The following is a 17379-nucleotide window of genomic DNA, read 5'->3' as shown; positions in this document are numbered from 1 at the left end:
GATCCAGGGTTTAGCCTGCTTTTTTTAGGATTCTGCTACAGTTTTTACAAAAGGTCAGAATCTACTGTATAATAGCATAAATGTTTTTCAAAACAACCATAGGTGAATTCAGTGTCCTCTAATATATATTACTCCAATTCTGTTGCTTCAGCTCACTGCTAAATGTGCTTTTGTCCTTAGTTCTTGACCTATTATTATTATTATTTAGCAGTTTTGATACCTTTCCCTACCTGAGACACACTCATTAGTAGTCCATTTAACAATCTTTTTTACCTATTAGTAAATATATTATCAATAAGGGTATAAGACAGAGGTTATTCTGGGTAAGACCCATGCTATACATGGCAGCTACAAACTCACCAGTATTTTACACGGATTTAATACATTTATACTGAAATCACCACAAATTAATTTGACCTTTTGCATCGACTTTGAAAGCAGATTTTCCATTATGTTTATTAACATAGCAACATTGGAGCTGGAGGCGCTATACGCACAGCTCACCGTAATATTCTTGTTTCTCCATAATCTCTATTGTGACGCATTCACACACATGAACAGCCATTGACATAACCTCCACTATCTTACGGTTTAAACTATCATCTATGTAGATAGCTGTCCCCTGTCCTACTTTGCATCTTCTATTTATAACTTTGAAATCATACCCTTCCAGCTCAAAATCCCTCCCGTTCTCATCACATAACCATGTTTCCGATATAGCCACAACACTGAATGGGAACAGACTCAAATACTCTTTATTATTTTGGTATTCAGCATATAGACTCTTGCAACTTAAATGACTAATTGAAACACAGTTGGCAATTTTAAAAGAATAATTGATCACCATTATAGCAACTACGATAGTGATTATTGTGTTTGAAGAAATTAGTGTCAGGGCCAATGGCTATTTCAATATCCTGCTTAGTCAATAATATCACTAGTGTGTACATTTTACAATCACAGTAAAATCTTCAGCATCGCTTTTTCATTTTCCAACAGACTGGAAACAGTGTAAAATGCTGTCAGGAAGCATTTAAAAACATTTCAGTAGGTTACACAAGAAAACACTAAAAGCTGTCCTAGGTCAAATGAAATTTCATTCTGTAGGTCTCATTGAAGATCACTGTCACTAAAGACACAAAGCTGTGTGCGTGTGTGTGTGTGTGATTAGTGCAAAATTTCCCTGGAGTCATAGTCCTCAATAAATCTCTCCATAGCCTTCACACAGCGCTTGCCAATGTCCCGCAGGTTCTCCTGCAGTGACGACTGGATGGGACGCTCCAGGGATGGATCCTTTGCAATCAGCATCTTCGCTACAAGGCCGAACATTTCACACTCCTGGTAGTACACCTGAAAGGCGAAAAATAGTCAGGCCTTTAGGGCAAAGGAAACAGTGCTAGAGGACAAAAAAGAATTTGATGATTTCCGCAAAAAAAAAAAAGTCTCATGTATAATAACTGATTGTCTAACCATGCAGACTTATTAAGCCTCATCTTTGCATCCACTATTGTAGACATTTTTGCTTCGGCACCCATCGCTAGTCTTACGTTTTATCGCTGCCGTGCTTCTATATTCCTGCAACCATGGAGATAAGGGGGGGGGGGGGGGAGGAACCGAAGCATCTTCTCCATCAAGTGGGTGGAAACACAAGTACAGTCTCTGACATAAACAGAGAGCTGATGAGTACCGCATCATGTGATGCCTGTCACATTGAAGGCAACATTAAAGCACGTGCCAGAGTCTCTTGTGATACAGGTGAGCCTGTCATGCTTTTTTTTTTTTTTTTGGGTCGATTCAAAAACAAAGGGCATGAAAGAAAAACACTCTCAGTCATGTTAAACTGTGAACAAGGCCTTCGTTGCCAGGCTTGGCAAAATAAAAGGCAGTAATGACACTTCTGTTGCCTCAGGCTCGGCACTACAAAATTAATGTTTATACTACAGCAAACAAATCTTTTGTTGCCCGTCTCATGTCTTCCAGCGCTCCCTAGCATCTGAAATTCTTCCTCTCATTCCTGCTTCTCTGTTCTTTGCTCTTCCTCTACCACTTTATATCTATTCCTCTCCCAAGACATGTGGGTGAATTGTTTGTGTAATTACACTCCCCCCCCCCCACCTCATCTATCTCTCTCCTCTTCTGTTGGATAGCTCTGTCTCGTGCTGCCGTCTGGCTCGCAGTTAAAGGGAGCTCCCCATCTCTGCTTCGCTCTCTGTCGTTGCTTTTGGTCGCTCTGTGATCTCTCTCTCTGCTTTGGTTCCCCTCGTTTTGAAAAACCTGCATGGAAAGATGGCCAAACAGAACGGGTGCTTTAGGTACTTCATTATTAGCCAAAAAAAAAAAAAAAAACATGGCGGTAAACACAGCTTATGATTGATGTGCTAACGAGCAACTAGAAACTTTGCAGTGAAATCAATTCTTCTTGAACCTCTCCGACAGTGAGCGCAGCATTCGGCTCACATAATGTGACTTGAACAAGTATTAGTCCCCCCCCCCCCCTTTTGCATTTTGTCTCATTACAAACAAACTTTAATATATTCTGTTGGGATTTTTCATAGCATTTACAAATGTTTTGAAAATGTACAACAATATTTACACAACGTAGCATAATGTCAGAACTTTTCTGGTTTACCCAATTCAATTAAGTGTGTGGAAGTGTATGCCCATATGTATTCCCACTTCTTATCTATTTATCCTACATAATCTCATAAACGTGAGAAAAAAACACAAGTAGCAACAACATTAATAATATTTTTACATATGATATCTAACTTTTCAACAGTTTAACTCCACATAATAATACACAGTTTGTTTGTTTTTTGCATGTTTTAAACTGACATTCCCCCCTTAATATACATTCTCTCCCTCGTCCTGAAGAGGTTTTGAATGTTTCCTGGTAATTCTTTTTGGCTTTGTATAGATTAAGAGCCGTCTGTAGCTTCACTATGTCAATGAATTATAATAATTTTGATCTTATAATTAATGTGTTGGTATGATCCAAATATCCGACCTTATGAATAATTCTTGTTGCTCTTTTTTTGTAATATTGTTACAGACTGCAGCACAGTTTTGCAATTGTTGCCCCAGATCTCTGCACAGTGACTTTAATAATGTAAGACTTGTGAATACTAGAGAACATACAATGCCTCTTTGTTCTATGGCTGGTTTTACTTTAATAGAGAGATGTTTTTTGACACTTTCCTTTGAACATATCTGATGTTGTGTTTATCAGTAATGACACCTTGAAATGTATTTTACTCTTCAAATATTCACACCATTTATCTGTGCTTGAATTTCTGGATGTGAGCGACAGTTTTCAAATAACATTGGTTTTGTTTTGTTTAGGTTAAAGGACAGCTTATTTTCATCCAACCATACTTTAGGTTTATTCATTTCATCAGTTATCTCAAACAATTATTCAACATCGTCTCTGGGGCAAGAAAAAAAAAATGTGTCGTCTGCAAATAGTAAAACTTTCATTACTTCTGATATTTTGCATAGACCACTTGCATATATTATGAACAGTTTAGGGCCAAGCACAGACCCTTCAGGAACCCTATACGCAACGTCCAAACATTCAGAATAAACATCTCATAACTTCATATCCAGGTGTTTGCCTCTCAGATAACTTTGAATCCAATCTAGTACAACTGCTCGTATTCCATATACAATTTTTTATTAATACATTATGATTGTGTTAAACATTTTTTTTCATGTCCACAAACACTCCAGCAGCAAGTCTTTTTATCATCCAGAGACAGGTCGGTGGTTGGTAAAGAGATGTTTGTTCCCCTTTTTTGTATAATTGTATTATTTAGGCTGTTTTAATTTCATTTGGGAATTAACTAATTTAAAACAACAAATTAGGTACATGTTATTTACATTCTTCACCAGTGTCATGTCGATCCAATGCATGTCAGTAGACCCTTTGTTCTTTCAGACATTTACGATATTGAGTATTTCTTTTTCAGTCACAGCACTGAAGAACATTGAGCTCGGACTGCTCTTTGCCAACTCTCCGATAAAGCTTTGGGTTTTATCATTTATTATCATTTCCGATATCGTTGTGATATTAAATAGTTGTGAAACAGTTATTGTTATTAAGTATTTTTATTGTGGTTAAAATTTAGTATACAGATGTCTGCTGCTGAAATGTATTGACAGTTAAATTTCAGCAGTAGTGGTAAAATTCATGTTGAGTTGATTATTAGTAACCCTATCAAGAATTGGCAGCCCCGCTAAGAAGAGCATTAATCAGAGAAGCTGTCAAAATCCCAATGTAACTCTGGAAGAGCTGCACAGACATAGAGCTCAGGTAGGAAGCTCTGTTGACATGACAAATATTACTCAGGTACTCCACAAATCTAGCCTTTTACAGAGACGTGGCACTGAAAAGAGCCATTGTTGAAGGAAAGTATTATTTGAAGTTTAGCACAAGCCATATGGGGGACACAGCAAATATGTGGAAGAAGGTGCTCTGCTCAGATGCCAACAACAAAACTAACCGGATCACACCACCCCCCTTTGGTGAAACATGCAAGTATCGTGCTGTAGGCGTGCTTCTCTTCAGCAGAGAAAGGTAAGCCAGTCAGAGTTAATGGGAAGATGGATGCTGGTAAACACAGCGTATATCGGAAAAGATTTGTTGAAGACTTGAGACTGGCAGGATTCATCTTCCAGCAAGACAACAGGATAATAGTACTGTATGGAAATTTATTAGGATTGTTCAGTCAAAATCCAGACGTAAAATCAATGGGATCTACTTTGTGCTGGTGTGCATCTTAAAATCCAGATAAAATTTGTTTTTTGTGGCTGTAATATAACCAAAGGTTATCAATACTTCAAGGCACAGACAAAACAAAATAGTGACACAGTTGATGGGTAGTATTTAGTAGGATTCTCTGAAAACGCCTTTTGAAGCTATTTACACTACAGACATGGTTAGACACTAGAAACGTTGCTGGTTTTCAACAACACACCCAGAACCTCAGCTGTAAATGAGCTTTAAGCTGCACCGTTTGCTGCTCAGCTTCACAGGATGAGTATAGATTGATGCAGCCTTAGCAGAACGTTTCAATCACTCCAAAGTGAACAAAACAACCCGTTAATCCAGATTTAATGAGTCACCAACCTGCACACCTTCTAATAAGCATCAGGTCTGCAATTATGGCAGAGGTGGATTTTAATCCCCTAATTATTAAAATCTAAATACAATGTATATATATGGTCACGATTCAATGATTGGCAGCCAAAGAAGCTTTATATAACAAACGTCAGTTACATATTATTTAAAGCAATAAATTAAAAAATAAAATAAAAAAAACTTTTAGGAAAGTAAGACAGGAAGTTCAATTTTGCAATTATTTCATAATTATGCTTTTGTGCTCCATAACAATGGATTTGATGCCAGGCAATCAGCTTAAGAGTAGTACCTGACAAAAATATTTAAAACATTTGGTGTACATAATACATACATTTTTACGTATTCCAGACTAATTGGATAAATTAAAATGACAAAATAAGGATTTTGTTTTTATACGATTTGGATGGAAATCCTGTAAAGCCACTAACTAAACGTTGACTGACAGCTAATGGTGGTCTAACAGTGAGACAGTCTACTCCATCCTTCAGCTTCCTTTTTCTCATTCCTTTAACCACTGCAGGCGTTCAGTCTTTCCACTGTGCCTCTCATTCAAAATTGATGCCTTCTCTCATTGTCTTTGTTTTTCATCTCGCCCCACACCCGACAAACGAGGTCTACCTAAAATTTGAGGACCCTAACCACCTCAATAGGGTTTGCTAGGAGATGCACCAACAAATTGAACAGGCAGAATCTGCTCCAGCATCAGCATCCATACGGCACAAGTCTGTGCTAAATTTAAATCTGGCCAGTTGTCCACATCGGGGCTTGACTGAGGTGCCAACCTCCCAGTTATGCATCATGTTCCTAAATCAGAGATGAAAATAAAATCCTGCTGCTTCTGTTGACAAATAAATCAGTAAAAACAGCGCATCCAACGCCACTGTCAGCTCTTTAAAGTCCCAAACGTTTCTCACTCCTCACCCTGTTAAACAGATGACGTGCTATATCCTTGGATCGTAATCTCTCGCTTGAGTTCTCCTTACTCTTCCTCTCAGATGGTTCTGGTCCAGGTTTCATCTTGGCTCCATCTGTCTAAGTAATCTTGTTCCAGTACTGTACACCGCATTCATAAAGGGATGCTTTGACTTCGGGACTTTATAAAACGCCTCCTCATGAATGTTGAGATAGCTTTAAGCATTGAAGCACGTTTATTTTACCAAGTAAATAGCTCTGTAGTCTTCCATAAAACCTGCCATTGTGGGTCTTTAACATCCTTTTCATGAACAAAATGACAAGTTTAATCTCATACCAAGAGTAGTATGTGGCTTTCATTTCCTACATTGATACACTCTTGGATTCAAGAGGAAACAGATCATAAAAGGAACCGTAATATGAAAATGTTATTCATTTGTCATGAATAATGACAGAAAAGGCCTATCAACAGAAAAAAAACTTGTCTCAGTCTTAAATTGCTTAAATGTCAAGAGTAAAAAAAGATGGAGCATTTGAAATAATGAAGTGAGAACCAATCATCCATTGGTCAAAGTTTGATGTTCTTATCAGTGTTCAACATGTCCAAATACTAAATGATCATATTTCACTTTCTATTAAATGCATCAAAACTCCCCTTCTTTCAGCGTCTAAATGCACTAACAAACTGCATGTTCTTTTATGCATTTAATTTGAAATCATGCAAAGCTGGAAGAACATCTGCTTAGATCCATAAATTGAGATAACATTGTAATTACTTCCTGTTAAGATTCTAAACGGCTTGAGTGCATTGAAAATTTATTTTTCCCCTTACAGATTCCCTCTGTTTTCTGTTTATGAAATATTTCAGATCATCAAAAACGTTTAATGTCACACAAATCTAAACTGTTAAAGAGTTGGTTCAAAATGCAGTTGGTTTCCTTTATTAAAGGAAAAATAAAAATATCCAAACCAGCCTGGTCCTATGTGGAACAAAAACAATGCCACCTAAAACTAATTACTGTTTTTTTTTTCATGAACACTGACCTTAACTGAGGCAAATTAAGTCTGTAGTGCTTTATATGTTGTGCTCGGTTCTTTCAGGACCTCCTGGGTGACTGTCATTCTGGTATGCCCTGGGAGGGTTCACCACTTTTTCATATTTTCACCATTTGTGGTCATTCTCACCACATTTTTACGGTGGTTCGCTGGAGCCCCCTGTGGGAGTGGTAGCCTAGTGGTTAGAGCAGCACGCTTGGGTTCTGAGAAGGCTGAATGTACCCCGTTAGAACCCCGCAGACTGCCACTATGGGTCCCCGAGCAAGACCCTTAGCCCCAGGTTGCTCCCCAGGCACTGTAAAGCTGCCCACTGCTCCCTAAGGGACTGGTTAAATGCAGAAGAGAAATTTTGTTGGAACGTACAATTGCAATGACAAAACAAAGTTGTTTTGTTTTTGTTTTCATTCTTTCAAAGCATTAGACAGCTAATAGATGTCAATGACATGGTTCGTCCTCCATTCTTGAATTTCCTGAGGAGCATGTCGAGTTGTTGTTTTTTTTTTTCCTTTTGAGGACCCCCAGCCTACTTCATGTTGTCAGGTTCTCTATGAGTGATTTCTTGATTCAACGTGTCATGTTGTAATCAGGCTCTGACGAATGAAACTCAAGCTGAGTTTCATTCATATGAGGTAACTTTGCTAATCAAAGTTAGCTCATGATTTAACAAAAGGGTTGTGCTTGGTTGTTCTTATAGCACCAATTTGGTTTCGAAATTAATTTTTCCCCTTTATAACTATAATCATAATTCAAAAACAGCTTTTTGTATTTACTTGGGTAATCTTTATCCGATATGAAATTTGTATTTTGATCTAAAATCATTTAGATGTGAGATTTAAAAAAAATAAACACAAGTCTGTAAGGGGGAAAATACTTTTTTAGAGCACCATACCTCTATCAAGGAACCAATTTCTGCTCACTTTCATAATCAATTTCTGCTCATAAATAGGGATTACATATAAAAATACACATATGCAATTGTCTCTAAATAGAACGGATGAGCTGTTTAGGCCTTAAAGGAAAATGTTCCAGTGATAAATTTTAAATTAAATGTCTTTGTTTTAGCTAATTCTAGACTAGAATCGTTTGCGTAAAAGAGGCAAAACTAATCCAGCGGACCAGTAAAATATTCAGGAGCAAATATAAAATCTACAGTAAATATGGTTTAAACACCCTTAAACAACCAAACAGAATCTACAATAAGAAATATAACAGGAAAAGACACATGCAGTCAAAATTTTGATTTATAGTGTAAAAAAAAAAAAAAAACCCTTCTAGTTATTTGCCGAGGGAGATAATGTTCTCTCAATCAAGACATGCCAACAACAAAGAAACAACCTAATTATTTGAGGACTTCTTAACACCAAACCAATGAGCACTTGATTACAAATGCCTTTCAAGATCCATTTAATTGAATCAGCAAGATGTTTTATGTATAATACAAAATCCTGATTTGCCAGTAAGGCGATCTTATTGATTTCTTTATCATGTTGAAAGGAGGGGACGTAACAGCCGTTAATCTTCCCTGCTCGTGTGGATTTATACAGAAAATAGACTTTGACATTTTTGGAAAGACACAAAAATATATATGATCAAATATCTTAATAAGTTAGAAAAAAAAACTCATTCTCTTCATTTTAACCACAGTGCAGCAGCAGCAGCCAGCTGCAGTTCATCACGTGCGGCTCAGCTGTGCTCACATCAGCAAAGATAACCATGCAATCCTTTGATTTCAGCCAGCTGAGCCGTTTCAATTAAAACTAAAAAAGCCTCTGATCCACCCTCCTCTCTGGTGAACAAAAGAAATCTGTTCACACTGTATAAACATATTACTAATGCACTTAGCGATGCATAAATTAAAGAATAATACGAAAGGAACAAAATAATTGATGATCACAAAATGTAAAGATTTTTCAGGTTCAGAAAACAAAACCATGTTAGAGCTTGCTGATGATGCCGGCAACAATAATCCACAACAACACGCATGAAAACAATATTTGTGTCTGACATATTCATTGATCCTGGTATTTTATCTTCAGTTATTTGGTTGGAAATACTTTGAATCTTTTTTTAAATCTTCCTCATCTAATAAAGTAAGATTAGAATAAAATCAAAACATTCAGTATGCAAAAATGTGGTATAAACCCAAGGATAGCTCATACCCAAGAGTGGCTAAATATAAAAATGTTCCGTAAATTTATTAAAAATCATGTGATCATCCTGGTAAGAAAAATAAAAGTGCCACCTTTGACTTCCACACAGTAACCTCACCTTTCAGGATGTTCCCCAAAGGTTTGTTTCAACCCCTACTGGGAACAATCAGGGAATGCTCTCTAAAGGCTCTCTGATGTTTGCTCAGTGTATAACCTTCAGGGAACATTCACTCGGTTCTTAAAGAGCCTTCAGCAAATGTTGCCTTATGGTTCCCTAAATGCTGCTTCAACATTCAAACTGTGATCTTGTGGAAACCATTAGAGAATGTCCTCCAAATACCCTCTAAAGGTTATATTGTAAAAAATTGGTGTAACCCTTAGAGAAGCTTCAGTTTCCACAGTCAATTATGTTTGAGTTTGGAGTAACTTTTTTTTCCTAGTTGTTCCAAACATGTAGCTTTAAATTAGAGGAGCAAAAATAATGAAGGTTACTTTAAAGTTCATGCAGCATGCTGGGTACAGTATTTTTTTTTTTTTGCCTGATACATACTGTTACTTGGAACAATGTCAGAAAAACTTTCCATAATGAGAACGTTTGGTGACGGTCACTAGCAACCTTCAAGTAACCTTTAGAGGATGTTCATAGACCTGTTAATGCTCCCTTGTTAGCTGGGCTCCACTTTTTCAGCACATTTATTTGATTTAGCTTTTTTTTTATATCTGGATTACCTTGATAAAAAGCTCTAACAACCAGATCAATAACTACTAAAATGTGGTCCAAAAGATTAGATAAACATCCAGCAAAGAAATAAAAAAAAGGTCTACAATAAAGTAAAGTTTTTAATCCCTCGTGTTTTTACATAACTATGTAATGATGAAGCAGATTCGGTTTGTCGATGAACTTACAGTGATCTGCATGTCCTTGTCTCTGCTGGAAGTGGACCTTGGTAAGACCGGCCTAGAAGCTGGAAGACACACAAACCACAAGGTCGACTCAGCAGCACATCGAGAGGATCCACCACATTAATAAGATGAAACACCTTGCAGATTTACAAGTATTTTTTCTATTGAACTGATGTTCCACCTCTTGTTAATTTCTTCCACTGTTGGGATCCGAGATCAATACTGTTTTGTTTTTTTCATGACCTGCCAGTCTTTGCAGTTCCGGGCTGCAGTATTCCCATGTAAAGCCGTAGCTTTGTTATGGTTCATTATGTTCTGCGGGTAAATTTCTCCCTCTCTTCATCTTTCACACTCTCATATACACACAGACACACACACACACACACACAAATCGGCGATGAGTCACCATCATCGCACCATCACTCAGGCACACACACACACACACACACACACACACACAAAAACCTGCTTCACACTCACACAAACACACACCTCCACAGTGCTGCAGTGTGCGTACCAGTAAAATGGCTGTGTGCAAGGGAAGATAAAGATATTCAGCACCAGTTTATACCAGCAAAAAATCTGATGCGTGGACTTTCAGTGTTACAACCATGGAATCGTACCACATTTCTGCTGATGAATTGGGAACTCCTACCACTTACAGAGCATGAAGATATTCCTAAGTGTCTAACAGATGTGCCTCTAAAAAAAAATAACCTAAAACCAAAAAAAAAAAAAAAAAAAAAAAACGCAGCACCCCGCTGTTCGGGAGAGCACACATGCTAACCTTACTGCAAGCAGCTCGTTGATGACATAATGCTTACACTGAGAGCAGGAAGGGTTTCTTGTGATCAGCTTTATGTAACTCTGGTTTGTTGCTACTAGAGTTTCTACCTACCTACCAGCAGATAACACAATAAGCAACTGCTCTCCAAATGTTTGTTGTGCAAAGAGCTCAAGAAAAAAAACAAGTTCCTTGACTTGCTTACACTGCCACCTAGTGGCAAGCTAACAAACTGTAAAAAGTCATGGCCTGTTTAACAGTGCAGCTTTACGGAGCCGTTTTCTTTTTCCAATCTAAATTACCAGCAGTAAAAAGAGGCCGAGAGTACCCCAGTTCCATACATTACAATTACCATCATAAATATGTAGTTGATCGTGTAAATAATATTGGGATGAAATAGATTAAGGCAGAGAGGACCCCAATATCCAGGAAACCAGCTGCCCTCTATGGGTCACAGAAGCCAGGCAGCCCATCAGCAGGTGGCCTGGCTGCCCACCAGGAGCAACGCCCTACCAACCCCACCAGGTCCAGCAGGAATCAGGAATCAGCAGGAATCAGGCGCAGAATCCAGAACTCATGTTGAAATTCATCGAGGACCACAGGTGGGCGCAGTAGTGGGGAGGGGGTGAGCCCTAATGTCAATTCACTCCCTCTCACACACAAAAACAAAGCTACAAATAAGTTGGTGTGGGCTGATTTGTGTGACTTTTACTGCTGCAGACAAACTTACTGTTGCTTTGTTTTGAAGGTGAACTTCCATCAGTGCTATCTCTCTGCTCGTAGCGCTCCTTCTCTCTCGCCTTCTCCTTTAGCCTAATTCTCTCCACTTGCTTCTCTTTCTCCCTCAGTGCGAGCTGCCGAGCTTTAGGTGGAGGGTAATCTTTGCGATGAACGGAAGCCCAGGGCTTCAGGTAGTGCTGGCTAGGACTGCTCACACCAGCTTTGTGGTATGACTGGCTGGGTCCTGGAAAACTGCATTATTAAACAAGGGAAAAAAAAGTTAGAGCTACATCAAATTAGGGTGAATCAGTTAAAAGAATATAAATTACAAAGTCTTGAGCCTGACCGAGGCTTATAGACATGCCCTCCAAACTTTGGTTTGTAAGACATGGACAGCCATGCTCTTGGTGCAGATGGACTTTTGACTCTTCTTATTGGCCTCTTTTTATTCTGTATTGAAACATAAATATGTCAATACAAAACATATTTCCTCATAGATACTAAGATTGCAGAATCATTTAGAGTAAAAAAAAAAAAAGTTTACTACTGTACCGTAGCAGAGGAAGCAGCGCTGTTGATCAACCTTCTGTCAGTCTGTTAAGGTAGAAAATGACAGAATTAGAACTGGAAGAAATAAAAAAACATTTTCATAAGAAAGTTCTTGCAATATTTTACGATTAGCTTTAACCCGAGTTCCTTGGTACAAATAATGTTCAAAGGTTTCAGTTGTGCATATTTCATGATTGTTCCCCCCCCCCATATGCATGCAAAAGTTTCACATGTCACTGAATTGTAAACATGGTGTCGCATCAAGAATCGACAACTCAGGATTGCAAGGACAACTTCACGTATTGCAAATACATGAAGACAATTTACAAGTAAACTGAAAAAAAAAAAAAACATTAGTTGCAAATGTTTACGCTTCAGTAGGGGTTGGAGGTGTATAAAGAGAGTTTTAGCATGAGCAAATCTAACAAATCTAATAAAAAAACATAATAAATCAAAGTATATACAAACACTTTAGGAACATCTGATCCGATTACTCATTAACACAAACAGCGAAGTAGCCAATCATGTAGCAGCAACTCAGTGCATTCAGGCATCCAGAGTGGTGAAGACAAGAGATTTGCATCATGGATATGCAGGCGACATTTCTGCGTCAGCTGCGTGATGTGGTCATGCCTTTATGCCATAGCAATTTTATGTATAAAAGCACTTCAAACACCCACAGGACCAAAGTGATATACACATAAGATGCAACATGATCAATCATAAAGCAATAATGTTTATAAAAATACACATAAGATGCAACATGATCAATCATAAAGCAATAATGTTTATAAAAATAGTAATAAATTAAAGAAAGTAAAACATCAACATCTCAGATTGTGTCAAAAACCAAGAAAAAGAGAAGGGTCTTTAAAATCAGAAAGTGAAGAGGCCTGTCTAATCCCTAAGGGAATGTCATTCCACAGCTTTGGAGCTGCTACAGAATAAGAACGGTCCCCTCTGAGCTTACGTTTCGTCTTCGGCACCCTCAGTAACAACTGGTCAGCTCATCTAAGGGAACGGGAGGGTGTGTAGGGATGTAGCAGCTTAGACAGGTAGGGTGGGGCAAGGCCATTAAGAGCTTAAAAATATGCTTTTTATATGGATCAAAAGCTCCTAAAAATTAAGAATTAAGGCTAATATGAAGCTAAATGGTGCCCCTCTCACGTAGCCAGGCGTACCTAATAAAGTGGCCAGCTAGAGGATTTACATAAAATATACATTAATAATTAAAAAGAGAGAGAAAAAAAGTGTGGTGATGAATATTGAATAAGGATAGTTTGAGCATTCATAAAAGCTGATTCTAGCAGCTCTTTCCCTCATTTTAAAGTAATATCAGGTGCTGCTTTGAAAGGTGTAATTTATGTTTAGCTGACTTTTGTAGCCCTATATTGACAATAAAAGTAATCTCAAGGCCCTTTCAAGACAAAAATGCCCAGTTCATATCATCCAATCCGATTCATTTGAATTTATCCATCCAGTCATCCGTCGTCTACGCCCACGTGTTCATGCAGGGTCATGGGGGAGCCGATGTCTGTTTCCAGCTACAGTGCTACCAACTGCACCACTGTGTAGCCCATTTCAATACAACTCCAGTTAATTTTCTGGATCATTAGCCTTTGCTATAAAAGAAATTAAATACAGTTCAGTTCAATCCTAATCCAACTTTATTTATAGAACATCTGTCTTGCAGCCACGTGCTGTAATACACACATATTAGAAGTGATGAAACTAAGTACACAAACAACCATAAAAGCAATAATATTAACGATGATAAGATGAAGATTGAAGATCTGGGGTTCTGGTCCCCCTGGCGTCTGCCTCGGTGATCTGGGGGGGAGGGGGGGGGTCAGGTCTGTGGCTCCTCACAACCACTATTGAGCATTTTTCTTATTAATAACCCTTACATACAGAAGTGCACTCTCACAAACACCTACAGGTGATTGGATCCAGGTACTTACAGATTCAGAAAACCTCCATTATTATTATCATCATCTTTAGCTGTCACTTTATACATGCATTAATTAATACTGTATATTCTTCAGTGATGTATCAAGCCGTTGGTTGTTTGTACCTGTAATACTTTATCGGTTGGGTTTGCTGTTCTTTTTATATTTGTCTTTGCAGGTGTAGAAGCAGACTCAGAGGATGTTGTATTGTTCTTTCCCTTTCCTCTCCTCCTTTACCTTTTCTCCCTTTTAGCATTTTGTCTCATGTGTTTCTCTCCCCCCCCCCCCCCCCCTTTTCCTTCCCGTTTCAGTGTCCATTGAACATGAAATAGTCCCAGCATAAAATCTAATAAAGCTTCTTGCATATATAAATCAATCGGAGCACCAGGGCAAAAGCAGTAAGGCTCCGCTTGTGAAAGTAAAATCGGTTAGGCTCTTTTTGGCATAAAGACAACAATTCTTATTGTCACATTGACAGGACAGACACAAAAAAAGAGATAAATTACTTAATCTTAGATGAAGAACTGAGGAAACACAACAGTGCAAAAATAGTGAGAAAACACTGGACATGTTAAAAAAAATAAGATAATAGAAACAATAACAATTTTCATGTATTTTGTAAACATTCAATTTAAAATACCAAAAAAAAAAAATAACAAAACTAAATACTGATAAAACCAAAGTACTTTTATCTAATAAACCATTTTTGTTTAATACTTTACCAAACAATAAAGGCTTCACGCAAGCCATTTATGGGTATTTTTGCAGTGACAACAAATGTTGTATATCTCAAGATATTTTTGCAAATATTTTAATTACTAATCTTCATTACTAAGTGCAGCCTGGGAGCATCTGCAGAACATGGACTGATGCTTGGCCTCCAACTGCAATTCAAGAATGATTTGGCCCACCAGCAATGTGCTAATTGATGCAGACGGAGACTTTTAAGTGCACCAGAATGTGCATCCCTTCGCTACAGAAAGTCTGATTACTTAGCAAGAGAATGTTTTGATTCGATGGGCGTGCTCTCCGCCATTTTGTGCCTGGCGGTAGCTGTTCACCTGTTTAGCCGGCAGGCTTTGTAATCAAGAGACTGGAGAACACAGAGAGTGTGTGATGTTTAACTTTAGTCCATCTAAAAAGATACCTTTAGTGTTCCACTAAACTATTTAGTTCCTCCTAAAATAATGGCATTTTACTTATTGCTCCTTTAAGGTGTAGGCCACTGAACTCCTTTGCACCTGCAGGAGTTACTTTCAATTTTGTTGGGATTTGTTCTTGAGTTGCTTTGTATATTGTTGGTTAGTAACTATTTAATAGTTGTTGTTTCAGTCAGGACTAACTGTGGGGTAATTTCTATGAGTAAAAGGGCCAGGGTTTAGGACCAGCATGCATTGGCCTCCTTATTCATCCATCCATTTTCCATCACGCTTATCCCTGCTGGGGTTGCCGGTTCACGCACACACTCACACCTAAGGAGAATTTAGAGATGCTAATTAACCTAACAGTCATGTTTTTGGACTGTGGGAGGAAGCCGGAGTACCCGGAGAGAACCCACACATGCACAGGGAGAACATGCAAACTCCATGCAGAAAGACCCAGGGTGGACTCAAACCCAGGACCTCCTTGCTGCAAGGCAGCAGTGCTACCCACTGCTCCACTGTGCAGCCTCTTTATAATGATAATAATAAAAAAAAACAGAGCAAGAGAAGCAGCAGTAAAACAATATGGTATTATAAAAATCGTTTATTGCTTGCCAAACTGGATAAATAACCCGTAAGACGCAAGTTTTGGACATTGGACTTGTCCACAGTGAAGCAGCAGCTCGTTTAATCTAGGAAGTTTGGCTTTAAAAACAGCGAACTACAGCGTCCTCTTGTGCTCCTTTATCGCACTGTCTTCACTATCTAGCATGGGCCCACTACTTGCTGTTTTTGTTTTGTTTTTATTATTATTATTAATTAACGGCCTGAGCTGACCTGACATGGCCATTAACCACTGTGCCTTTTATTAATTCAAATAATAAAAGCAGGTCGACAACCTTTTACGCATGACCACCAAGTACAGCCAACAGACCTAGGTGTTAAATACTTCTTCTTCTTCATTATGTATCAATGCGTTTACCTTGCTTTCCTGTGTGTCAGGCGCTCGTGCATGGTCCATCTCTGCTCGCTCGCGGCTCATTAATCTTCATTTAAACAAAAAAAAAAAAGTCGGAAATGTATTCCCTTCCTGGAGTCGAACCGAACAGGAAGAAAGTGTGACCTCTCACATTAATCCATCGCTAGAGTGAAGCCTCTCTTTCTCTGCCTCGTAGGGAGAGCATTTATTGTGTCCGAATTACCCGAAAAAGATGGTTCACCTATGTGTTCCGTGCCTTCACTTATTTACCATGATTTCATGCGCAGGTCAAAAAATTAAAAAAAAACAGACGCTTCTTACTTCCCTATTCAGCTCCTGCCCAATCAGAGCCAGGCTTCGGCGACACGAGTTGTTCAAAAGCGAAAGCAGAAGCGAGCAGCAACTGTGGAGAGGGCACGTCGCCACGGCCAGCATGCTGTTTGGCTTTATGAATGTGTTTTTGTTCCGTTGTCACAGCGTGACGGGGAAGCATGAGAACCGGGGTTTGAATGCTAGCGAGTGTAGTTTAGTTTCCTGAATGCCGGCAAACCTGTTTTTGTGTTTCTCTGTTGACGGCTGCTGCTGCTGCAAGGAGCTCCCAACAAGCATGTAGAAAAAGTACACGAGTTACAACAATTTAAGAAAAAAAAAACCAAGTATTTTAACCACAGTAAAACTTCTATAGACACATAATTTATTATATTGTGAGGCAACTCTTTTGTTTGATTATTATGTCAAGAGAACACCTGCCTAGGTGTGGAAGTGGGAGTGCCCATGGACTAAATATCAGGCCTTAATGCTCCTGGTCTATTTAAGGAGAATTCCTCACACATAGAAGGCCTGAGGTTTGGCTTTGCTTAGGATGTGGTTTCGTTTTTGATCTGCCTAGGTTATGGGTTTGTTCATGTTTTACGGCATTTACACATAATTCATGATTTCATAAACATCCATACCCTACAGTACTGACTTACCAACGCTCAGTCACATTCCTTCAATTAAAATACAAAAGTTAGTTTAATTAAAAAAAAATGTTTTACTGGCTGCTAAAACTGCGTTGTTGTTTTTTTTTGTCATAGCCCCATGGCAATGAATATA

At 38.4% G+C, this 17379-nt stretch overlaps 1 protein-coding gene across 1 annotated transcript; it reads right to left on the bottom strand.

The window, feature by feature from the left end:
• Positions 1-737: 737 nt before the first annotated feature.
• Positions 738-16740, bottom strand: LOC105926091 (periphilin-1). Its single transcript, XM_012862283.3, has 7 exons — positions 16288-16740; positions 12218-12259; positions 12012-12115; positions 11676-11917; positions 10165-10223; positions 2116-2274; positions 738-1350 (listed from the first exon to the last, which is right to left on the bottom strand). The coding sequence occupies exons 1-7, from the start codon at positions 16345-16347 to the stop codon at positions 1168-1170; spliced, it is 849 nt and encodes a 282-aa protein (XP_012717737.2). The 5' UTR covers positions 16348-16740; the 3' UTR covers positions 738-1167.
• Between the last annotated feature and the right edge of the window lie 639 nt (positions 16741-17379).

Source organism: Fundulus heteroclitus, chromosome 1, assembly GCF_011125445.2.
Source record: "Fundulus heteroclitus isolate FHET01 chromosome 1, MU-UCD_Fhet_4.1, whole genome shotgun sequence".
Taxonomy (NCBI): domain Eukaryota; kingdom Metazoa; phylum Chordata; class Actinopteri; order Cyprinodontiformes; family Fundulidae; genus Fundulus; species Fundulus heteroclitus.
This window is presented reverse-complemented; position numbering and strand designations above follow the sequence as displayed.